Raw genomic sequence first — 26396 nt, forward strand, 5'->3', positions numbered from 1 at the left:
AGAGGACTTTAGCATCTTAAAATTTAAGCCAGTTTGGCAGATATGGAGCAGGAGAAACTCAAATATTGTCCTGACTGGGAAAATGAAGCAGAGAGAAGTTAGTGTATTCACCCAAGCTCCTTCAGAATATGGCCAAGGAGGGTCCAAGCCCTCATTTCAGGACCTATTATCCCCACCAGGCCACCTTCTACCCCTAAAGGTGCTGGGAAAGGGCAAGTTTGGAGGACAACAAACAAAATATCCTCAGGGAGCTAAAAAGGACAGAAATAAAGCTGGAAGCACAGCTTGACTAAGTGACTGCTGAACAGGAAATGAAGGGTATGGCATAATAACCATTCACAAATGCTTGCAAGGATAAATTGCAAGGATAAACTGCAACCAAGTAAATGAAATAAGAGTTTTGTAAGGAAAGACAGCTACAAATATTGAAATAGTTTGAAGAAGGAAAAAAAAGAGTTCTCAGCCAATTTTATAACAGGCTTCCTGCAAGATGGACAAGACTGTGGGAGAAAATCCCATGGAAAGCACTGAACGCTCGGAACACTTGAGCTTCTCAGGCTTGATGAAGAGTCGCAAACAAGATCAGCCTGGGAACAGTCTTGTCCTGACAAAGTTGGCAGATGAGGTGGTGGCATTGGCCTTTTTTCCATTTTACTCTATTATTCCAGGATAAAGTCATGGGAGCAGCTAAAACAAAAAAAGGCACACGCATTCCTGTGTGATTTTATCAAAAATACACTTCTCAGATACTTTGGGAGACTGCCTCCTGAACTGGTGGTACTATGCCTTTTGCACATGAATATCCCTGCCTGGGCCAGAGGCTTCCAGGTGCACAGGGGCTCAGTGTGGACAGGCTTTTCTTGGCTGCAAGCACTGGGAATGGCTGCTGCTTTGAGCCCTATCCGGAGCTGCGAGCTCTGTAGGGCCCTGAGCTGTCACCTGAAAGGGAGCACCGTTGAGATTCGCAGAGCAGCGACTTGCCATGTGCAGAGCCTGCTGCACTTCCGAGGTCACAGTCCCAAAAGTTTGGAAGAGTGATTAACTCACCAGCAATTCCCTGATTGCCCCAAACTGCTTTCTTTTCAGCTGCAGTTTCTTCCCCATACAAGGCTCTGCAAACTCTAACTGCCAATAAAACAACGGTGGGCTTCTCACTGCCCTTTGTGTTTCAGTGGCCAAGCTACTTCAGATGCACTGATGCACTCTCCCATAATCCTTTCCACGGCGTCACAACAGTTGCACAGGGGGCACCTTGGGAAACAGCAGCTCATAAGCAGAGCGGGGAGGGTACGGACCTGTTCCCTTCCCACAAGATAACTCACGAAGGTCACCCCAAGCCAGGAGACCTTGTCCCACCTATATCCTATATCCAGTTTGCTCCAGGTCTGCAAACAAAAGACTACATTAAGGAGGAATTTGGATTAGCTGGATCCAGCGCATCGTGGGCAGTTGGGAGCAGAGGGAACAGACTAAACCTCACATTCATGATCAAACCTCTGGGCTGTCCTTCCACACATTGCACATAACACTATACCAAAGTGAGATCTCCCTTCCTCCTTCCCCTAAGTCTATTTAAAGCAACAACTATGGCAAGAATAGATGTTTCCTTCTTCATTTCAAGCCCAGTGGTTCCTGGGTCTTCCAAAAGCTGCTGCCACATGGTATTAAAGCACTCCCTCCTTCATGGAGGCATGTGGGAAGGCACTGAACATCACCAGCATCACACAGCCTGGCTGAACACCATTCCTCACTTCACAGCTTGGAAACCCAACCCTGGGGAGGCCAGAGCTAGCAGACACAATTTAGGCTCACGGAAACACTTTCGCTGGAAAGCAACCTCTGCCCTGACATCCATCGATAGCATCAGGAGGGCAGGATGCAGAGGAGATCTCCCATGGTAAGTTTGCTATATATACCAATTATTGCAATACTTTTGAAGTTGGCTTAGTCTGTCTTTATTACCAGGAAAACGAGAAAGCTAATGCTACGTTCTCAGAATAGCCACCTGCTGTATCCTCTGGAAAGATGGCAATCAAATAAACCAATTCCAGTGGGCCGCAAGCTAGCCAGTGCAAGGCAGCTCCACGCAGATGCTTCCTTCCTCACCACCTCCCCATACTGAAAAAGCCCCAAACTTCTGCTCAAAGAGAAGCAACGGACACTCACGAGCTCTCTCTATTTAAACAGCACTGCACACACAAATCCACTTTCAAGCCTTCAAGCCAAGAGTATGCTTCCCCCCAGCAGCGGGCAGCACAGAGATGGATTTCAGCTCCTCTCACACTCCCGGAATGATCAGAAGCAAGGGACCAAATCAGGGCAGCATGAAAACCGAGTTCATACAAGGCAGCAGCTTCCCCTTGGGGCAAACGGGCAGCTGAGAGGAGGGCAGCAGGCTGCCTACTCATTTCTCTGCCCAGCCACTATCCAAAACACTTCCTTGGCTAGGACTAAGATAAGCAGAGACCTGTTCCGGATGTGATATGGGTCTAGGACACTTCATTCAAACAAGGTACTTCCCGCATGACTGGGAGGAGGTAGATGGGCTGCGTAAGACCAAGGCCAAAGATGCAATGAGCCAGGCCTCTGCAGGAAAGGCTGTTCCACCCTGCGGCAGTGCAACCACGAAACCAGATTGTTAAATAACAGAAGTGAAACAAAAAAGGCTTCTCCCTCCCCCCCCCCCGAGTACACAAGGGAAAGAAAAGATAGAACAGGATCTTCATGAGCACCTCCAGAGCGCTGATGCCCAAGTGCACTTCCTTCTATACAAGCAATGCTACCTCACTCCAGAGGGGGAAAGCTGGGCTCACAGAAGCTGAAAAAGATGCCAAGGCTAGGAGGATGGGGGAAAAGAGCCCAACACACCATTGCATCACCACAGCCAAGCAAGTTAACACAGCCTGAGGAAATGTACACACTCTCAAGTCTCTTCACAAGGGGTCTGGCCTAAAGAAAGGGTCAGGGGACACATGACCCTTTCGGGGATCTAAGATGCTCATCTCAGGTCCTGAGGGTCAAGTATCCTATGAAGACCCACGGGAGTGTGGCTAAGCTCTTTGATCTTATGAGCCGTGTACTACGTGGTTAGGGTTAGGGAGAGAGCAGCTTGCTGTCCCAGGTCTCAGTAACCCTTTCACTGCCTCCAACTCAAGTGTTTTCACTTAACCTCATCAGAGGCCAAACAGCAGAAACAAACTCTGTTGTGGTGTTGTGTTTTTAATAGTTGCTAATGCTGCAAATAAAATACTGCAGCTCAAGGGAAGAACAGCCTTCACCATCAAAAATAGTCCCCTCGTTGCTCGACAGCTGGGGCACACTTCTGGGGCACAGAACCAGAGTCTGAAGGGGTGGCAAAACCTAGCAAACATGTTTTGAGTTAACACTTGCAGAGCGAGAAGGCTTCCTTCAAAACCCAGCCATGAAAGTATTTAACCACCTGCCCACTGTCAGTGTGAAGTAGACCTAAACTGCAAGCTTTCAGTTGCTTGTCATACATATTTTGATCTATGGTTTGATATAGCTCTTCATCTTCAAATTTGCCAACGACCATCAAGCACAAGGCCTTTTCACGCCACATCTACCACAAGAGAAACATGCCATCAGCTCCTTCCTTCCCCCTTCCTTCTGAACATTTACACGTTTTCTTACTCTGTAAAGTACAGAACTGTCTTTGCAAGCCAAGAGCAGAAAAGCATAACGGTTTTTAATAGATAACCGGGCTAATTAAAGATTTCTGTTCAGACAGAAGAGACTCAATTCTACAAAACAAGCAGAAAATCAGGAAAGCATCTCAAATGACAAATCTTATATTGAACGGCCATAGCCAAAGAGCTCTCCAGCTCCAGAAGAAAGGTTTGCTGGAGATGTTTAAGCAACCCCAGTACTTAAGACATGCTCTCACTAGTGCAAAGGAAAGCTTGAACTGAAAGAATATTTAGAGTCAAACCTAGAAGGAACAATCAGTGCTTGGTTCATAGACCTGGACAAAAGCAAGAGTGAGGAGCAGGGGAAGGATAGTACTTCTAGCACAGAGGAAATATGGGAAGGACACAATTTAGGAACAGAGATGCTGTACTGTACTTTCTCTCTCCCTTCCCCTCTCCTCCAGAGACATCCTAGGAGTCACAGCTCAAGAAACACTGGCAAAAAGGTTGGCAACTGACTCAGTGGCTTAAATATTCAGCTCAGACCAAGTTGTGCCTGGAAGACAAACAAGCCCTCAAAAGCACGAGTGAGCAGTTATGTTCTACCATTCCCCATGCTCGGGGCTGGAAAGATGATTCACAAGGGGTACAAAAGAAACGGCACAGCTGAGTCGTAAGCGTCCCTACTCCCTGCATCACAGGCCAGGTCTTCCATGGCTACTGCAACGTGATGTCGTCAGGCAGAAAATTAACACGTTACCCATTTTTATGTCACTTCTGGGCTTGTATTTTCTGTTCTTTCCATTTCCCTCTCAAGGCTGATTCACAGAGACTTTTAGTTCTTATTAAGCTTAGTGAGACAAAATAATTGTATTTGGGAACAAATCTGACAGCTAGAAAAAACAGTGAACAGAATCCTTTTTGTCGGCATTAGCAGGCGCTGCAGCCTCAAATCCACTGCCCACCTATCAGATGCTGGTATGAGCACGGCTGAGTCCAATTACTGAAGGAAGAGACCTGTGTCCTAAAGGAGGGCTGATACTCGTGGCTTCGCTGTCTGTCACTAATCAGCCCAAAGGAGGCACATACAGCGTCAGTGCTTGTCAGCACATGCAACGGGATGAGTTCATCCTCCTTAGCTTGTTACTGCCATCCATCTCCTGCATTTAGCCGTGTTATTAAGCCATCATTTACAGACACAGAACTGATTCGTTTTAGGCCAATTACATTAACTGTGACAAGTCCTTATTTCACCTGTCCCACCTCTCACCGTAAGTCAGTCTGATGCAGACGCTCTGGATGAAGACAGACCACGTTTAAATTTCAGGATGCATTACCTTCCCAAGATATTTGAGGCAGCATCACATGGGACATAGCAAGGTTAAGAAAGCTTCATCTATGAGGTCTTCCAATGACTATCCTAGGAACTGGGCAATGCCGTGACAAAAGCCTGCCTGACTGAAATCCATGCAGGACACCACAAACATCCCTATATTAGCTCTAAACCAAGGCAACCTGAGCTTCAAATGACAAAGTAGCCCTCAGCAGGTCTTGGGAAGGCTCATACGGCCAGCGCAGCTACAGCAACTTGGCATCAGTACCCATCCAGCAAGGCTACTGCCGGCTAGCCCATCTCTCCTGCCTGCAGCAACGCTTCCCCCAGCAGCCCAGCTACAGCCCAAACCATCCATTGCTATCACGGTGTGTGCAGGTACAAGATAATTTCTAGTCCTAGTTGCGTCCGCACTAGCGAGTTGGTCACTAACTTGTTTTGGGCTGTGAGCCTTCTGCACGCAGAAGCAATGATGACCCCCCATTCTCCATCTAGAGGCAGCCCAGCGCCTGGAAGCAAAGCTGTAAATACGCCGCCTGTCAGGTTTTGCAAGATGCTGACCTCCAGTGAAAGTGCAGAACCAGAGCATCCAGCAATCTGCCATTCAAGACCAACTTCCAGTACCTATTTTGCCAATTAAAAAGAAGCTAAAAATAGCAGTGAAGAAAAAATAATAACCAACGTGTTTGATTGTATTACAAAAAAATGTTGGAATCAAAACTGCTGGACTGAGACATTACTGACAGCAAAAGAGAAATTCCTGAGGAATACAATCAGCTCGAAGAGATCCACCCGACCAGACTGGAAAGCTCATTTATCTCATCCAAGTTGCTGAGTTAACCCCACCAGCTTAATTCCAGGCCCCAGCAGCAGCAGTGAGGTCTTCCCATGCCCCTACCATGCTGACCTCATTGGCACCCAGGAGAGCAGCTGTAGGATACCTTTGTTGGTGCCCTTCCATTCACCAGCTCCTTGGCCAAACGCTCAGCCTCCCCACTTGGTCCAGGCACCACAAAAACAGGGCCAACTAATTTCCTGGGAACTGGGATGGTTATTTGTTTCAGGTAGGTGATTTAATGCCCTTCAGCTACTTGTTTTGTGCTGTACTGACCAGGTCCTTATTCAAACTGGTGACTGTATCCATCACATCGGCATGCGGAGCTTATCTGCTCCCTCCCAGGAGCGCACCAGAACAAGTCTGAGAAGCTGGCACCTATGTGGGAGGGTCAGTCAAGTGAAATGTCTTGCTGGTGTAATAATACTGCTGGTAACAAGCAAGGTAATGTTTTTAAAGCCAACTGAAGCAGCTCTGGGTGAACTGCAGTGACAGCAGTACGCAGACACGCAGTCCCAGGAGCAGCTTGCGATTGCTGCTGCAGGCCGAGGCACCCCTGTGCCACTTCCCAGCAGCAGCAGGATTTTTAAACATCTGGCTGGTGAGTTTTCTGGAAAGGCAATTCTTGGGATCAAGCCAACATTTTACTTATGCTATCAAATAATTCAGACAGCTGCTAAGGGTAAATTCCCTCACACTACATTAGCTTAGTGAGCAGCTTCATACCGCCGAAGTAGAGGGCTGAAAACAACAACATACAATGGCTCCTTGTACGTTGTCCATGTCTCGGAGAGAACAGATTCATCCCTTGTTCACCCACAGCTAGGGACAGCACAAGCACGGAAAATCCTCCTGCCCTTAAAGAGCTTTTTATCAGCAGGACCTTGCCCTGGAGTGAGATTGTGCGGTGGGGAGGGAGCCAAAATGAGTGCAGCTCTCCTTTAGGCATACAAAGAAAATAAAAACAAAAATACTCCGTCAGTACAACATGCTTCCCCCAACCACAAACCAGGGCCAGGGCATGTTTCTGTACAGAACCTTAGTGCTGACATGCAAACTGCTCCCAGAGCTGGACACATCTGCTGAGCAGGGTATTTTGGTAAATCCAGGGAAAAACAGTGCTGGCAGGGAAGATAATCCCTGCCCTCTTCTGTTCTTATAGGAATCACCTTTCCTATTTGCAAGGAGCCACCTTCTGAAATCAAGCAAGTAACAAGATCCTCTGCAGTTTCTCCTCAGCCTTTCACAGTATTAAATATGGCAGGTGAAGTACACATGAGACTTCTGGTAAGAAGGAAAGATGAATGGGTGCAAAGAGTTCAAAGGCTTCTCCTCAGGATTTGCCAGCTGCTTGCTGTCCATCTGGAACAGAGCAGATCCCAACCCTGTCGTGCATCTAACTTGCAATATTTGCCTTCCCCTGTCCCGTCATCTTGCCCGTCTCAGTAAATAACAGCTCGCAAGCTCATTAAACATGCAACTTAAGGCTTTGTTGACATTGATATAATTCTTAGAAAGGCCTCAGATATTCAAACACAAGCTACGCTGAATAACTCTACTCTTCAGGACAGACCTGCCAGACCATCATCTAGTCCAGACTAGATATATATGATATATATGACTAGATAAAGATGACTTGGGATCCCAGAAACAGCTCATCTCGACTGCCCTAGAACTGCCTCTTGTTCCAAGAGGACTTCGCCACCATCTAATGGTCACATAAGCTTAGCATTTTTAGACAAGCAAGTCAGAAGTGCTCCCAGCTTACTGCAGATTGAGAACTGATTGGGACCAATTGGGACCATGGCGAGATCCTGGCAGGCCCACCACGTGCCTTGCCAGAAGGCAATATTCTGAGATTTGCAATTAAATCTAACCAGTCATCATGACATCTGTTAGCCTAAAACAGAAACCATCCCAGCTGACTGGAATAGTAGCAAAAGCAGACGTACCACAGTTAACACACCTGCACCACATGTGTAACCTTGAGAGGACTGAAAGGATTTTCATCTCTGCTTTGGAAAGCAGTTTAATGGAGGAACCAGAACTGATCTTGACGAAGCTGCTTCATTCAAGGTAAGGAATGTGGGGAATCTTCAAAGGTGCAGATTCACTGCAGCTTCTCCCTCTGTAACAGATCTCTGTATGCTTTGCACTGAGAGCACTGAAAGACCTTTCACTCACACCCCCATTCCCCTGGCACAATACACAGCCTCCAGACTGGCATGAAATTCCTGGTTCAACACAGGGAAAAAAAAAAAAAAAAAAAAAGTCGAGAGAGACTGATCTGCGGAGAAGCAGCTCCTTTCTCTGCGGCAGCTTCAAGCTTGAAGCCGTTTGCACCATAATACTGCACAGAGATGGGCATGCTGAAAACAACTGCTGTCCTGATCAAAAGATAAATATTATTCAGATGTGGACATCCAGAACCCCGAATAGTTTTGAAAGCTAGCAAAACCTGGCTGGAAGTCTCACAGGTGCAAGCTCATCCCCGAGATTTCTATTTCTTGCTGTTTAAAGTACCTTGACAAGAGTCAGTATCTCAGAACTCCCATGCCAGCCTCTGGCTGGGCCCCGGGCACAGAGAGAAGGGGAAAAGAAAGACGTTTAAAGAAATGTTAATGCAACTCAATCCAGCCGTGAGTAACATAGAGGCTCTGCTCTGGTTAGGAATCAAGCTCTATCCTTGTTTAGTCTGTGTGTCTTCCTCCAGAGCTTGTTAATAAAGCAAAGCATACTATCGTGCCTTTTTACTGAATTCTGATCACACAAGACTGCCTGCACGCAGCTGGGGAACGGGATGGTTTATGTAACATTTACAACTATGGCCTGATGTCCCCCTAACTTGAGCTTTCCTTCTCAGTCAGAGCCATAATCTTACAGCCAATACATATGTCTCCTCGTGCGAGTAGCTTCTTTTAGGCTCAGCGGCTACTTAAATGAGTAAAATGACACACGCTGCGGAGAAGAGCTGTTCTCAGATCCCAAGTCTGGACAGAGCCTCCAGCCCCACGAGGATGAAATGAGGGCATGAGGATGAAATTGGGGGCAGTCTGCCCCCAAGCTTGGCTGCTACTGGAAGGAAGCCGAGGAGTGGACTGGAGCCAAGCTCGTTTGCAGGGGCTTCCCTGCTCTGATAAGCAAGGGAATCTATTTAAACATAGCCTCCTTCACGACACATACAAGCAGTATTTAGTGTCCCCTTGCCCACATCAGCCTGCACGGAAATATAAACATCATTTGGAGACATCGACATTAGGTAAATCACATGAGCCGGAAATCAAGACAACTTGAGGACTTACCTCTACCCATTTTCCATTGACTTCCATGAACAGGACACAAAAGGGGTCAGATTTGGAAGTGACATCCCTATCCAGAAGGTTTTGGCCACATACAGACAACTCAACTTTACAAACGCAGTACTGGGTGCCAATCGGCCCCGCTGGGGTAGGGCTCGCTGTATACGCCATGGACTCCAGCAGTAGCAACTCCAGGCAGTCTGTGGGGATGCAAGAGAAAGCAGAAAAGCATTAGTGCAAGTGGAAAAGTGGACAACCACGCAGCTGTAGGAAAAGCTATGTTGGCCCAGGGGGCTTGGGCACAGGGAAAAGTGGCCACATCTAGAGTCTCAGACTCTCGCATTAGCTCTCTCCTGGAACAAAATGCGTTACAAGCCTCTCTAGGTACCAGACCTTCTCTTCTGACCCGTTACCCTCTCCACACGGATACTGTAACAGGCAGACATCCTGTATAGTAGGAGCCCAACAGCATAACCACAGTCTGTGGTGGTTTAGTTCCATAAATAACAATTTTCATTTTTCCCCCCAAGAGAGTAGGAAGGAACAGCATCTCAGGCACGAAGAGGTAGATCTGCAGGTGGGCTTTGGAGCCTGAAAACTCACACGGTGCTGCTCTATCAGCTGGCCCAATAAAGATATCACTGCCATTGCCACTTCCTATAAACACAGCTTTGTTTATGAGACAGCTCCACCAACACCGGTCTCCCACCTCACGCCCGAGTTCCTCGCTCACTTCTGCTATCCTCCCTCACTGCGTTTGCAGAGACTGATGCTCTCCGATGTTCACCCGCCCTTGCAGCTTTCTACAAGTGCCAATAGTTGTGTAGTGGGAGTGAGAGCTTCACAGCCTTCAACAGAAAGGATCTGCAAGAAAGGGGGGGCAGCAAAAGGAAATACGGTCATGAAAGGTAAAGGAGCGGAAAGTGTGGGCCACACTAGGAGAAGATGAGACTGCTTGAATTCATCTAACCAGCCAATGCTAGAATACAGAACAGCAAGTCTTACCCTAGCCCTTAAGATGCACCCTCCAGCACACTCCACTTTGGAGTTATTGGCATTACCCAGCCACCATACAATAAAGACCAGCTTCAAATACAGAAGTATGAGACTACTCCTTAGGTACATAAACATCATAGAGTCCTTCTGTTTTCAAGGTACATAAACATCATAGAGCCTTTCTGTCTTCAAGACAGAACACTTCTGGCACTTTCATGGTGCCTGAACATTCCTGCAAAACAATTTGCCATCAGGCTGAGGGGACTCAACTGCTCTGCTAACCGGGTCCTGGAACAGGCTGCACGATGGCCCATGCACCAAGGACTTGGTGTTTCATGTGCACACACAGGTGAGCATCCATGTATGTGAACATATAACCGCACAGAGAGCCCAAGGTGAACACATCCAGCAGATCTAGAATAATAAATATGCCACCACAAGCACAGAGAGGGCCAACATGACTTGAGGTACCTGGAGGTCACAGTCACTCCATCAAGCATTCTGCCAGATCTCCCACTGATGTGTCCTGATGACTCTTTCAAATCCAAGCAGGAGAAGGATCCCCTTTGCTTCCTTTTCTTTGCTTCCCCTTCCCTTTCAACCCTTTCCTCCAGCGTAATTTTTTTCCCGGGGGCGAGAGGGGCAGGAGGGATTACATTCTCATGACATTTTTCAGCATGAAAACTGCTCTCTGGCATCTTTTGAATGGAGGCAGAGTGGAAATAAGGCTCAAAGCACGGGGATTTCTCCCTGATCTCATGGGAAGGGCAAGCTCTCTCATTTAGCTATTCCAGCAAGTCTCTTGGGACCTTTATTCCCAGGCGGGCCCTGCTGGGAAATGGATGGGTTTGTCCCATCCTTGCTTGTCTGCTGCAGACAGAAAAACAACAAAATTACTGGCGAGTGCAGGGCAAGAAAAGGACAGAAAGAAACTATTGTCCCACAAATGGAGTAACATTAACTCTGCTGATGCCTTCGTTTGGCCCTGTTTGGACCACAGAAAGCATGGACGGAGGTTCCTGGAAATGTCAAGTCAGCATCCCATCATATTCCTCCAGGCTGTCACAGAGTAGTGGGGCGCAGAGCCATGATGGGCCCAAGCTATGATGGCCAAACTTGAATTTGGTCCACAAATTGTCACGCAGGAAGGGGTGAGAGCTTGAGGATCCAGTGGGGTGGAGGGAAACCTCAACTCTGAGCTTTGGTTCAGTCCTATTTCTAGCTTTGCCACCAGGCTAGAAGGAAGTAGTGGCTCTAATATCAGTTAAAACATGGCATAATTTGGTTCACGGAAGAGCAAGGCAAATGAGACAGCCACTGTATGACCTGGCGTGCGGGCTGATTTACAGGGCACTGATAAAAACCATCCGTTATAATAAGAGCTCAGGAAAAGTCTACTATCAAAGCTTTTTGCAACAGATAAATATGAGCTTTACACTACCATTATGGCAACAACCCCATCCACCTCCCACGTGATATTTCTGCATTCTGATGTGCAGACTACTCAGCAAAAAACATCAAAAGGTCTTCAACAGAGAAGAAAGAAGAGAGGAAGAAAAAGAAAGAGAACGCATTTTCTAGTTAAATTATACCAATAATCTTTAAAGGCTGCAGTTGCTATTGGAGAGAGCAAACTGTTTTCAGCAACTGGTTCAGAACCTTCCTCCATATCCCTCTTCTTGAAGCACAGCTCCTGGCTCACCCATTTTATCTCAAAACCTTATACATCACCTTCCTCCACCTCAGTAAACTGTCTGCTTCTGTCTGGGAATAAATCCTCGCTTTATATATTTGTTTATGTTGTCCAGGCACAAATATTTACAAATGTTTGTGCTCTTCAGCTGCTACAAGGAAGCTCTGGGGCTGCTCCTTTCCCTTTTGGTTTAATCTTCTGAGGAGTGGATGTGCTAATCCCAACCATGCATTTTTGCGGGAGCGGAGCCCAGGCACCAATATAACGCAGGGCTGCTGAAAACAGCCTCCCAGGACCTAAAGGCAAACTGCCAGGGAAATAAAGCAGAGCACGTGTTGGCGTATGGCTGGCATGGATCCCCTCTCCTCCCTTTCCCCTGCCCAGAGCCAAAGGTGCGCTTCTGCACCCAACACGGACGTCTGCTCTGAGCAGTCGGCCTCAAATTTCACAACTGCAATTAATGCTGAGTGAATCTAGTAAAAGAGGAAAACAACTCATGCTTCCGAACCTCTGAGCCCTTCTCATCCTGTTTGCCACGATTTCTGCTCATCACTACAGGGCACCCTAAAAACAGAGGGGCATGGTTGCAAACCCCCTTCCCATGAGTGTCCACACACCTCTCCAAGCACAGCACCTCCCTTCCTGGAAAGGTGTTTGCTCTTATCTGCAACAACCATTCTTGTTAGCCTGGTACAGGCATTCCCAGTTTTCAGCAATGTGAAATCAAAACCGGCAACTCACAGGAGGAACAGGAATTTCGAGGAGCAATATCCTTTTGGCATTTAAAATGATCCAGGACAGAGAAAGTTTCAGAGACATGCAGGGGAAAAAAAAAAATCCTCCAGTCCCGTTCACCTCAAAGCCCTGACTTTGGTGGGAAAAAGTGATTTGAAATGTCATGGCCTTACAGGATCGATCTTCCTTCTTTCGAGCCCGTGCTGCCAGTTGCTGCTAAAAGAAAGATTTTTTTGTTTTTAATACACAGATGATGCAATCAAAGTCCTAAAATAGCCAGGCCTGTTCTATTTATGCTGCTGTCCGTCTGCAGCTCCCTCCTAAAAGCAAACACAGGGCAGCAGCGCCAGCGTGAACCTGGGCCGGCAGGAGCAGGGAGAGCCGGGTTGGGTTTTTCCATCTCTCCTTCCCCCAGATCTCATCTCTGCCTTAAAAAAAGAGCAGCGGCAGCAAATGACTCAGTGGAAAAAGCTTTTTCCCAGGGCTGCCTGGTACACCACCGCCCTCTCCCCAGGAAGATGGAAGCCGCGTTAGGCAGAGCTCCTGGTCAACACAGGCAAGGGGAAGAGGAGATGAGCAGCCAGCGTCTGGTTCCGGGGGCACATCAGGGCAGAGTCCTGGCAAGACTTGACTCTCCTGGGAAGGATCCATTCCCCGCCCAGGCGCAAAGCGCACTGCAAGTGCCTGAAATTGGAAATCCAGACACTGGCTTCTCCCTTTTCTCTCCCTACAGATGCACAAGACTAAGCCACTGGAGCAAGGCTCTTTTATGCTGGCTATCCGGCCCTGAAAGTCTAACCCCATCTCTCAAATACCACAGACAGAACCCTATATTTGGCCCCCTCAAAAAGGCAAAAGGCAACAGAAAGACCTAACCCATCTCTACACAGTAAAGACAAATTTTCCATGGAAGAGGGGAACTCGCTCCGTGGTCTGTGAACCCCTGCCTCCATGCTGACAGTGCCCAGCAGTTAGTGGGATGTTGCAGAAGGATTTCATCCTGGTGTCCCCCAATTAAACATCTATGCCTGAGCATGGGACGCAACTTGGCTTCACCTATTCAGAATAAAGTTGATGTGACCTCAATGGCATCAGGCAAGAAGACATCACTCATTAGGACTGCGGTGGGTTGGACTGTACTGAGCATGCCAGCTCTTAATCCACAAACATCACCAGTACTTGGTTAGGTGTCCTCCACAGATCTGCGGGCCCAGCTAGTCTACCGAGCCCGATTCATCATCGGTGATAGCGATGTTGAAGAGATGGGTCACTCTGCAGGACTGCCTGACAGCTCAGAAAACACCATCCCTCCTATGTCCAGTTCATCCAGATTTATCCAGAGCTGGGCCAATGCCTGCATACTACACTCACTTGTGCTAACGCCGTGACATCGGAGTCCAAACAGCCAGGGCCTGGCCGAAGGTCACATCCTGCTCTACCTCTGGCCTGCCCCTCGCTGCACTTTGCCCTTGTGTCAGCATGGATCCCCTGGGAAAGCATAGCGCAGACAGGTCACGGCTGTAGTGATGCTGGTTTGGACCCCTGAAGCTCCTGGAATTGGCTCTCCACAAGGCCAGAGAGGAGTCAGCAGGAGAGATGTAGCAGGATTGCCCAGCTGCAATGGCGAGCCTTAGGCCAACCCTATCATAAAACCCCAAGGAGTGCAGGGAGGAAGCAGGCAGTGCTACCAAATAACAGCGTCCAACCTCCCATTCTCAGTGCTGCACCTTGCCTTCTGCAGGCATAAAGATTTGTGTGTTCCCAAATCAGATCAAGGACCCAATCCAGCTGAAAATCAATTCATTTAAAAGCAAAAAGCCACTTTTCCAGCCAGATTGGCTCCTCAGCTGTTTTACTGTGCATTCACAAAAACGTCAGTGATAACACCAAGAGGTGCTGCAGGGCACAGAAGGCCAAAAGCACCTGCAACACTTCAGCAGAGCACAGACACATCTGTAGGTCCTACCATAACACATACCCACACCATCCAGCCTTAGTGCCCATCTCACCCTGCTTTCCAGGGCAAACTCAGCCACAGGACCAGCCTCCTCTCTCCTGGCAGAGTTACATCAGCAAAAAAAGTCTTTATTATCCCTAGCACCTTTCCTCCCACTACACATACTTCCTGGGCCAGCTGATGTCAACTAGCACAAATCCCATTAGCTTCACTGGGAGACAGGGATCAATTCCAAGCGAGGATTTGGCCTTTGCATTCTCTGCAGAGTGGTGGGGGCAGCAGCTGGACAACCCATCAGGCAGTTAAGTGTCTTTCTCGCTCACAGATTTCACATCTGAGGCACTACAAGATTTGAATGAGAGAGCAGCAGAAAATTTCACCCCCAGTAAATGCCTTAAACTCGGGGAAGTTGAGTTGGCACCAAAAGCAAACACACAAAAGCTGGCTCTCCAACATCTATATTCTAGTCTCTCCTCCTTTTTTGTTCTTGTCTCTCAGCATTCGCCGCCCTAAATAAAGTCCTTCCACTCACTTGGCATCTGCAGTCAAATATTCTCTGAACATATAATCACAGCTGCCAGGTTTGTGCTTATCAAACTGCCACGTGGTTTCCTAGGGAAATACAAGCCTGGCTCACGGCTACTCAGCTTCCAAGAGCAGACAAAGCGGAGCGCATTCAGCCGAAGTCAACTCGGCATCTGCTCCCGGCCCCCCAGCCCGTTCTTCCCGCCTTGAAGTTGCGCCCCAGAAACATGCAGAGGCATTTGGGTGATCAGCCAGCGTTGCGAGACATGGCCTATATCGATACCTGGCCTCAGTGATGGGGACAAAACTTCAGTTCCCCTATGGATCTGCCTGACATTGGCCACAGCATCCTAAAGGTTAGCAATAAGAACAGGGCAAGGGCGGAGAGTCACGTTCCCCAGATACTTCCTGGGCTCCAGCCACTAACAGTTCAAGGACTTCCTGAGCTGGACCCATCTTTATACTTAATAGCCCTCAAATAGCTTTTGTCACCTGTAAACCACCGTGTTCACCACGTCCTGCAGCAAGGAGCTTCACCGCATGTGAGCGCACCCGCTATTCTGCCAGTTCCTCCAGTGGGACACGTGTGGAAGGACCTGCCAGAAGCAGTCAGATCGTTTTTTCTCCCTTATTTTAAAGAGGATGAGGGGAAGGAGGCACCTGCCTTTCAAACAAACTGCTACCTTGGGAGGTTTTCTTCCGACTCCTGGAAGAGAAGCACAGCAAGAAGCATGTTGCTCTGGCCACACTACAGCACTGTTTTAAGCATTAATGGGGGGGGGGGGGAATAATTTAAAAAAAAAAAAAATCATACCAGGTCAGAGTTTGCATTGCTAAAAGAAACAGATGTGCAATTTTCAGGGAAAGAGAACAGTAACTTCTTTTCAGACGGAGAATGAAGCACATGCTAGACAGCGCATTTGCCCCTGGCCACCACGCTCGAGCACCTCACTTGCCTTAAGGAGTTTAAGTCTGGGGGCATGACCACAGCGGCCACTACAGAGGGGCCGATTACGAGTTCTGCAGGGGCTCGGTGGCACCTGGGCCAGATCACACAGCAGCACAGACACGACGTGGGCAAGGCGCAAAAATCCCACGTGCAGCCCCCCCGGGGCCTGACAGCGCCGCTGCCAAATTGCACAACACATGCGATGGCCTTCAAGGTTGCTCAGAGCCGCCTGCACCCACCCTGCTGGTACCTGACCCGGTGCAAAGCCTCCCGGTATGCTTTTTTGAATAAATCACCGGCAGGGCGACGCAGTGCCGCCGAACTGATCGGCAGCACATGGCTCCGGCATTTTTAACCTTGGCTTAGGAGCCTGAATTGGCCTTTACTGTACCACTGAATCGCAGCGCGACACGCAGGCTTTGCAGGGCTGATTGCTTCTGTAAAAAGCTCCCCGGCCTGTAGAGGACACGGCATGGCACCGTGCAGTCACCGTCTGTGCCGACATCTCTTCTGGAGCCGGGATCAAGGGCCTGGTTTACCTTCAAGGTGGTGGTGCAGGTCAGCTTATTCCAAACTAAAGCACGGATGCACAAGTCTCAGCCTGCTCTTCCCAAGATGTCTGGGCCCACCTTAGAGCTACTTGAATATTTGCAAAAGATTTTGCACAACACTTTCAAGTTGATGAAAGATCCTTTTTTTTTTTTTAATAAAGAATTTTAACACAGCATGAAGCCACCTCCTGTTTCCTGCTTCCTACTCACGCTCAACCCATTCCAGCTTCCTTTCCATTTTCTGAAGAAACATAAACAACGCGTGATTGGGAAAAATGATCCAAAATGTTTTACTGTGCTTTAAACAAAACATTTGGGGGCCTTTTTAAAAAAAATAAATAAATAAAAATTAACAGTACCATCAAACCTCAGTGATTTTTTTCCCCGTTAAAGAAATCAACACACTTATATTCACTGAAAACGCAAGGTGTATTTGAAGTAGCCCCAAAAGTAGCAATATCCGTCACCGTACTGAATTATGGAAAGCCTCACTGTGTCCTTCTCCGGAAGCCTTCTCCCCTCTGTGAAAAACTATCAGGCATTTTTATAACACTTAACAGAATGTAGCCCTGACTCAGTTTACCCACTCAGGATACTCCGCTACAGTCTTAGTAAAGTGAAGAAACAAATTGCTTTCCTGGAAGTGGAAAATCAGAGAGATTGCAATCAGTCACGTAAATGTGGGTCCATAAAAAGGATATCTTCTAGCTTGCTGATGGATAGAGTTAGCCCAGAGACCCAGCAGGAGAGCAGCGATGCCCAGGGGAGGGAGAAGAACGGGTGAACGCTGCTTGTCAGAAGATTGAAACAACTGGAGTAAAGCATTAGGGCACAGAAATGGGTTGCCTACGGCAGCAGCAAAGATGAAATACAGCATGCTCAGAACCTCACTACCTTTTCAAAGCATGTGCAACTCATCACATACAGCCCCAATCCACGCATCCCCGCTTGTCCCATCAAGAGCAAGCCTTATCCTGCAAAAACCTTCAGTGATACGGTAAACACCAATTCCTGCAGGCAAGAGCACTGGAGGAAGCACAAAAGAGGTGTTGTCACACAGAAACACAGCCTGGATCCGCAGCCTGTCCTCCAGAACACCAGGCTGGGAGGGCTCCTGGCCTCCTGGGCCTAGCGTGAGTATGGACCTGAAGTTTGCAGAACGCAAGCCTGAACCACGAAGGGAGCGTTCAGGACCCCCTTCGCTCAGCCCTGGCAGCAAATGTGACAGGTGTGTCTCCTCCATAAAACACTGCTCCAGGAAGCTCACTGCAACGATTTCTTGTTGGTACCCTCTGTGATCAGAGTGCTTCAATGCATTTCTCTCCTGTTAAATAGGAAAGAGCAATTCTCCCCTTTTATGGGAAGATGAACAACCACCCCAGGTACTCCCATATGGGTGGCAGGGCTTGGATTGAACTCAGCAGATCCCAGCAGGTTCAGAGTAGACCTGGCACAGAGGGGAAGTACAAGCTGGCCAACACTCCCTTTATACCCATCCCTGCACAAAACGCTACGTACAACATCTATGGTTGCCACGATGGCACGCTGTGAGCAAGTCCCACAGCTCTTGCTAACAGGAGTTCAGAGGCAGAACAACTATATTGAAATATTTTGGGGCCCCTGAGAATCCCTACACTTTTCCCTTCCTTTCCAGCCCTCTACTCACCCTGCATCCTATCCATCGCAGATCGCAGCCCTTTCTCTGTGCTGGCAGCTGCTTACTCCCTCTATGGTGCCACCCCACAGCTCATCGCTGAGCACTTACCCTCAAGCACAGCAGATCTGGGCATGTTGTATTCGGAGCACATGCTTGGCTCTTCACTTGCTGTGGATCCACGTGGAAGGGCACAGACCCAACCGCGAGAAAGATTCACACATCCTGCCCCAGATTGGCACCGCTGGAAACACAAACCTCAGTCCAGCCTCTCACGGAAGCATCAGTGGTCTCAAGGGCTTCAAGACAAAATGAATCCGTAGTTTCCCAAATGAACCCTTCCTGATGGAAGCTGTCTAACACTGCTTCAATGGGTAATCGCTGATGTGAGGTTTCATCGCACTGGTGCTGTGAGATCCTGTCACGAGCAAGCAGCGACAACGGCTGCCGACGGGTGGCCTGGGCAACCTCACGGCTAACTCTGGCTCACTGTCAGACCGTGACAGTGTGACTTCGGGCAAGTTGCTGGAGGCAACTTCATTTCCCCTCCCATCCTTTGCCTGCCCTTGCCTACTACAATGGTGGTCTCTCATCATATGCAGATATTTGATGTGAAGGGCTGACCACATCAAAAACTCTTATCTGGCCTCAAACCTAGAAGAGCAGCTTCCTAAAGAAATGATGCTCAGGCAGTCACAGTTTAACCATTTCCAAACCTTCTTTTCCAAAATTACTCCCTCTGGTAATTTCTGAACAGCCTTTTGAGGCAGATTTTAGCCAGCAATCCCATCAAGGGAAAGCTGCAGCACAAACTCAGCTCTTCAACAACAGGTGTCCACTCACTCAGGGCTCAACTGCAAATGGTTATCACGTAGCCCAAAGTCTCCAAAAGCTGTCTGCTGAAGAAGCTACATCCTTGCCAAAAACACTTGGTCAAAAAGCCAGAGGCTGCACAGATACCAGGCAGCAGGCAAATAAACTTCTCCCAGGTGGAAGATGATCAGCAGAGTCATGTCCAGATAGTCACAAGTCCTCCATGCCATAAACTGCCAGTGGTTTAAGTGCCTGGAAGTCACAAAGCACAGACACCTGCTGATGCAGCTCCATAGGCTGCAGCAGGCTTCCAGCAGCATTAGATCTGCCCCCCAAAGTGGGTTAATTTAAGTCCCTCTAGAAAGCTTCTGTCCATGTTTCATCATGTTCATAGCAAATATACACTAAAAAGAGGGAGCCCAATTTGGACCCCTTTGATCTATGAGCTTTCCTCTTCAGCGACACTTCTGGCACGAGCCATACCACTCAGTGTCTGCTAAAAAAGTGAGATCAGACCCACGGTCTGATCCAGCGGGAAATACTGGCAAAATAAGCCAGATTTTGAGCTCAATCCATTCCTGCACTTCACATAACATTATCTGTATCTGTAACAGTATCTGTATGTTAGACAAGCAGCAGTGACAACGCTTATCTGGAAATGCCTCAAGGCATTTGTTTCTTTTCTTAATTACACCTATTTTTGCCCTATCCAGCTGTATCAGTTCATGACTACAATCTCCCAGCACCCTGAGAGAGGCAAACATGCATCCCCGTTATCCTGCAGCTTGCAAGGGCAACGGAGATGGGGTAGAAGTCCAAGGCTCTACGAAGAAACGGTGGCAGAAATGGAAAATGAGCCAGAGTCTCAGAAAAGCACACTGAATACAAGCCCAACCTTACAGCACTCCTTAGATTCAGGCACTTTCAGAGGAAGATGCATTCTTTGGGCTAAAGTGTTCCATCGTTCACTGTTCTCAAAGCGAATTTTGGTTTCATACAGTAAAACACTGTTTCACAATATCTAAATGAATTTATCACAGGGGGGAGGGAGTGGAAGGAGTCTTTAATGGTTTGGGAAACAGTTTAAACACCTTTTCTGCAGTAGCTCTAAAACAGTTTGCATATGCTGTACCTGTCAAAGCCAACTATTCAAATGCAATGAAGCTTGGGGTGTGCCAGCCACAGGCAGGAGTGGATTCAGAAATGAAATCAGGGTCTAAGGGGGCAGCTGTGTAATGCAAGGCTTAACCCAGCATTTAACCCAGTGACTCCAAAGCTCTTTCTAAAAGCATGTTATGGAAGCCAAATGAGTACAGCAGCTCAGCACATGATGCCACTCTCCTCGAGCTGGCAGCTCTCAGGCCCCTGGGAAGGCCAAGCCATACTTTTTAGGAAGATCCAAGAGAGCGAGGGGGTCCCTGGTGGCCTGATCCTGTCCCATCACCTGTTCCCAGGCAGCCCCATCCTCTCACATACTCATCCTGGAGGATATCACTCAGCAATGCGTACTATGCCTGCCCTGTGCTCCTGATGCTTAGGTGTGCATCGAAGAGCAGCTCCCATGTATTGCACAACCACGAGAAGATCTTCCCACACCACAGCTGGTCCAGTGAGGTGCACCAGGGCCAGCAGATGTGGAAAGTACATCCCTCACGCACATGGCAGAGCAATCACCACCAACAAGCAACAAGCTAGAAAAGATACAATCTCTGGAGAAACAGATGCTGTAACACGGGCAGCTCAGGCCACAGGAAGGCGCTGTGAGCCTTGAGCCATGCCCATCTCACACTCACCAGGACTCAAGTACAAAATGTTGGAGCTAAGAGGAGGTTCGAAGACAGTAATGTGTACTCTCACAGGCACATGCACATGCTTCAGAGTATGGAAAACAAGAGGCAGAGCTGACAAATTAAATAATCTGAAGAGGCAACAGCTGAGTGGGCTTGTGCATGCGAGAAAATAGAGGAAAAAAAAAAAGCTGCAAAGCTTGTAATTTCTCAAGAGACAAATCCAGAGCAGGCAGGAGGCTGAGAGCAAGGCAGCAGGGTAACGTAGACACCTGGATGAGGCACTCAAGTGGAGAAACGAGTTTGATCATCCAGGCCATCAGAGATGAAGACAACTACCACCTTGCTGTATCCGGCGGTCTTGTAATGAGCCAGGCCCTGCAGAGTTGACTGAAAAGCAAATCACAAGATGCCCTCAGTGACAGCCTCGCCAAGAGAAAGACACATGCTCCCCTTCACCGGCCAGACCAGAGAATTAGAGGGAGATAGGGTTTAACTCCAAACAAACCTTGTAGCAGGAAGTCAAAGTAATCACAAAATGCCACTCTAAAACAGAAAATGGATACTCTGGGGACTAGAACAATGTCTGGCTCCATTTGCACACAAAACCTTTTGTTTAAGCCAAAATGTTCACAGGGACCCCACACAAGCTTACAAGGACTGTTTCAAATCAGCCCAAAGCTACATTTTCATTAAGCTCCCTTTTCTCTAAATATTACTCAGTCTGGCCCTTTCTGCCACGCGAGCAGTGCAGAAAAGTAGGACAGAGAGTAACACTGGCCTTGCTCTTCCACAGAAGCTCAGATGGGGAAAAAATTATGTGATGACAAACATAGCTACTCATGAGAGGCTTCTCAATGGCATTCATGGCCAAGACAGAAACCCTTATGGCTCAGAGATAACTCTTCCAAAATGTAGAGCGCTTACAAACTAATTCAAGCTACAGATTTCTCACACTCACAAAGTGAGCCAGCTCTACTGTTTCCAACTTTACATTTTACATGGTGCTGGTATCGTACTTGAAAAGCGTGTTAAAAAGTGGAAGGCTTTCAACAGTGTGATAAAATGCTGTTTTGTCCTTGGACTCTGCTGTGTTGTAATGCCTAGATGGACTGGTTTGGGGTGGTGAAGGAGACAACAGAATTGAGGGATACAAGTCTTGTAGCAGAACTTGACAGGAAAGCAATGAATGGGAAGAGAACAAAAGCACAATGCAGAATTCACCTAAAAAAAAGAAGGCAAAAAGGTCAAGCTTACTCTACAGTCAGTGGAGAGAGACTGGCATCTTAAGAGGGTACCTTGTACTTTGCTAGGGGGTCTCAAGTAAATGGGCAATACTGCCCTCTCCATCAGCTTCCAGGAATCTCGGGCAATTAGCCTAACCCTTAAGTGGCTGGAGTTAGGCTAGATTAATTCACTGCCGAGCATCTAACACTTGGACAAAGCTCACAGGACTAACCAAGGTTGCACCCAGAGCCAGCATTAATTCCAGCACTTCCTAATTTCAAGAGTTAGAGCTGGGAACATCCAGTTCTGCCTGCAGGAGACGTTATGTGCGTGGAAATATGGACAGCACAGAAAAAAAACATGGACCACCCTTATCGTCTCATACTCATTTAATGGCTGGCAAGACAACGGCACGGCTTTCCAAGGGGCAAGACATACAGGGATACTAAGATCTCCAGCAGATCACAGAGGGACAGTTGAATCCAGCAGGAGATCCACCTCCAGACAGCAACAGGAGTGATAATGGGGAATGACCCACTAATCAACATCCAAGCTTTGATAACCAGAAGCTTGGGTTATAACTTTAGGACACCACCTGAAGAAAGACACACTTCCCATGCGAAAGAAGGATTATCCTTTCTAAGGAATCACAGACCAGAATGAAACCAAGCCATCACAGTTATTGTGCTTTTCGCCTCATGCCAGCTCAAACTTTAAAGGCTTTGCTTTAGCCCTACAGCAACAACCTCCTGAAATGCTCAGCAAGCACTCCTGTAACCTCTGAGCGGTGTTTTGCTGAGGCTGAGTCACTGGAGCAACTCAGAGGCTCTCTGCTGGGACCTATTCAGTGACTTTTATTCCCTTTGCAGCCTTGGGATGTGTATCTGCAACTCACAGATTTGAGAGTCCCATCAAACTTTCCACTGCCTGCTCCCCAGGTCTCACCCAGCCTTTCCAGCCCCATGAACAACTGCTTGCTACAGGGGCAAAGTACTGCTTCCTTGCCTCAGGTGACAGATAGGCGACATGAAATCCACCACCGCCATAAAACCCCCTCCAGATCTTCCAGTGGGGAACTGCCAGAAGCCCAGAACAGTCAGTGAGAGACTGCTTTCCTATCGAAAGAAAACACAGGCCATTAAAAGCAGCACATGATTTAGCTTTGATCCACCCTAGGCTGCTGGTCACCCAGACTTCAAGCCCCTTCCCGAGCTCTGAGAGGTCACTGTCTCGATGGAGCCCCTTGGTAAGGTCACCTCTGCTTGCTGCTCAGAGGAAGACAGGATCTTCCCAAAACCACTCCAGGTAGCCAGCTGGCTCATAAGCGCTCAGCCAGGTCACCACCCTTTCAGGCTATGGCTACGTTATGCAAGGAAAGAAGCCGTGACTCAGCCTGTCACACCCATGGGTGCTGATCACCCAACTTCCTGATAATGCTTGTTGGCAATTAGCTCTGTGGGGAGGACAGGGCAGAGCTCTGGGGAGAAGGAGGGTGGTTCCCAACCTGCTCAGGACAGATGTCAAGGTCCCCAGGGTGCCAAACATGTAGCCGCAGGGAAGTTACCATAATTTCACTTACGCTGGCACTGCAGCTCCCAGAGGAGCAGCGTGAATCTCTGCTGTGCACAGACATCTTACCTCCTTCCATTTTGCTACCTGGCTTCTCTCCTCTCACTGGCTTAGAGAGAGCAAAGGACTCCCTGGCTGGCTATTGAACCAAGGCACTAAAACCTGCTGCTGAGGCCAAGGCGAGGGCCAGCAGCGCACTCAGGGTTGTTATTACCCACATCTGTCAGCTCGTGGCAGACTCCCAGGGCAGCTCCAGGCTTGGGATACCTCTGAGCATCCTGCCAAGGCTGCCCTGGAGCTGCTGCTGAGGATGCCAGGTGGAAAGTGGAAATATCCCAAGCTGAGCCTCTCCCATATGCCAGCTCCAGTTCTGTTCTTTTTCCTCAAGGCACTCCAAAAGCCAGGTGCAAGGAAGGACCAGCTAAAACAAAATGGTCTTCAACAGATTCTGTTCTCTCCTCACAGCCTATTGTTGCTTTTTGCCACCCTTCCCCTTAGAAACCGTCCCTCGCTGCAGCTCAAGCTGCTCTTTGCATTACCCACCACAGATGGGGAAGCTCATCTAGTCCCTCTATGCTGACAACAGACTTGCACACCTGGAGACTGCTGCCCTGCTTCCACACAGCCCACTCCTCTTTCCCACGTCCGCAGAATGGGAACATCCCCCTTCCACTTGCTTTTCTCCCAGGGCATTGAGCAAGGTCTGCAGCGACCCCATCCAACCCACACCAAGACGGCCAGCTTCCCCAGTGCCAGCCAAATCAGGGCACTAACAAATACAATAATAGCACAATACACTGTAATAATAGTGTAATAACAGGTGGAGCACAAGACCCTCGAGGGAAAGGGGATTATGAAACACTATTATTTACTGTTGGTCACGCTGGCTGAGCTCCTCTGATACCTGGAAGTGCTGCTTAGCAGTGATACTTAGCATTTACAAGAGGCTTTGCAGGCTCCAAGTGCTTTGCAAGCACTGATAAATTAAACTCCACTTTGTTCTCTTTGCTCCCCTGGGACAGCCAACTCATTTTCTCATTACACAGGGAACCTAACTGAGGAAGCCAAACCTATGTCCTATGGGGTGGGAAATCCAAATCCTAGTAGGGCTCTCTGCAGCATGCAAGGAGCTAGATGGGATGAGATGGAGAGATGTCACCATTCACTGGCCAAGCAGGGTCTGAACTCAAGAGCACCAGGTTTGGGAGAGGAAAGCTCTACTCGCTCCACCCCACTTCTGTAGAGGCAAGCCACCACTGCTGCTGTTGGGGCAGCAGCTTAACCATGGACACAGAGCCATCCGCAGCTACGGCATGTGAGGACGTGACCACCCTGTTTGCTGTTCTCTACTGACTTCCCACATCACCTTGGGCAAACCAGCTCGCCTGTTTAACATCTCCTCTATCTTTCCTTCGAGGGTCTAATCAAAGGTGTGTGAGCTGCCTGGGCTGGCACACGTAGGACACACCTGAAGCCCAGGGCAACGACATGATTGAACTTGTCAGGAGACAAGCATCCACTCGCAGCAGCATCCACTCCACACCAGTTCTCCTGCTCTGTCACAGAATATCTCTGCCACCGCACGCCCCAGCCGGGAGCCCTGGTACACGCTAATCGGATGTGGGGCTTTGCTGCTTGGGCAGCACCACACTGAAGCAGGCATGACTGCCTTAGCAGAACACATCATCTCCCTGTTGGGATTTTAGACCATACGCAGGGTTATCAACAACTGGAGGTAGGAAAGATGCTTTGAAGAAAGGTAACGATTTGGGCAGACAGGAGCAATGTTCCCCTTGCCAGGACCCACAGGCGCTGGCAAACTCAATTTCTGCCTCCCCATACTATCAGTAGAGGCCTTGTTAGCATCACCTAATCCTTGTCTTTATAAAAATCAATCAATCAATCAATCAATCAATCAATCTAAAAAGCAACTCTAAAGCTGCCCAGTTAAGAGCCAAGGCAGCCTCTGCAAATGTACCTCAAAACACAAACCCAACATATCCACCTGCCTTTTGCCACCATCATATGTGGCGATGTGGCTGCTGGACTCCGGAAGAGGGGTGCCAGCAAAGCAAGGACCAGATTTCAACCCAAATGGCATTGGTGGCTTTACTTTGTCGCTTTTCATATTTAGTCCCATCTAGTCCCAATTCAAATTCTGCTCTTGTCTGCATCTGGACAGCCTACTATCTCCAAGTGTTATCAGCCCGAACTTGCCTTTGGCCCCTCTAGATGGGCCAGAGCGGGACTCTGGCTGCTTCCCCTGTCCAAGCGGAAACTGGAGCTACCCTCGGCTGCTCTGCCCCAAGTGGGTGGCCGGCCTCCAGCTAAGGGGAGCTGCCATTCCCCAGGATGAGGGGATTGGGACATGCAAGGGCCCTTGCAGCAGTCCTGCATTGGCTCTAAGCTCCCTCCTGGCAGGCGGCCAGGCCCATCTTGCAAGGCAGGTTTAGCCACACGGCCACTGGCCTGATCCTGCCAGGCTAACGTCTCTGCCGGACCACCAAACCGGGCTGTGCTGAGCTGCCATGCATAGTACTCACCCTGCCAGGGCTACACCACCTCTGCCTGCAAGATGAGAGCCCAGAGGACTCTTCCATAACTCCCAAATTCTCCTGGATTTCCCAGCTGCTTCCAGGACACAGTCTGGAGGAAACCTGAGATGTGTTTACACAGAAATGCAGCTTTCCTTGTACCCTTAGGCCTGGTTGCCTCCTTCACCCATGCAGCAGTACACAGAGCACAGGACCTGCAGCCTCGCAGAGGGTCTCACATACTCAGAGACTCTGTGTTCGAGCACGGAAATTGGCATTTTAAGTGCCAGAA

The 26396-nt window shown here is 48.6% G+C and overlaps 1 protein-coding gene across 3 annotated transcripts in view; it reads right to left on the reverse strand.

Moving 5' to 3' along the window:
- CPNE2 (copine 2) overlaps positions 1-26396 on the reverse strand; it is an 89422-nt gene that overhangs the window by 55471 nt on the left and 7555 nt on the right. For all 3 annotated transcript variants that reach the window (XM_062586198.1, XM_062586197.1, XM_062586199.1), the window contains exon 2: positions 9118-9314. In XM_062586198.1, the coding sequence (XP_062442182.1) occupies positions 9118-9285 (168 nt within the window). In that variant the 5' untranslated portion in view covers positions 9286-9314. The remainder of the gene's footprint in view (positions 1-9117; positions 9315-26396) is intronic.

The sequence above is a fragment of the Rhea pennata genome, chromosome 13 (assembly GCF_028389875.1).
Source record: "Rhea pennata isolate bPtePen1 chromosome 13, bPtePen1.pri, whole genome shotgun sequence".
In the NCBI taxonomy this organism is placed as follows: Eukaryota; Metazoa; Chordata; class Aves; order Rheiformes; family Rheidae; genus Rhea; species Rhea pennata.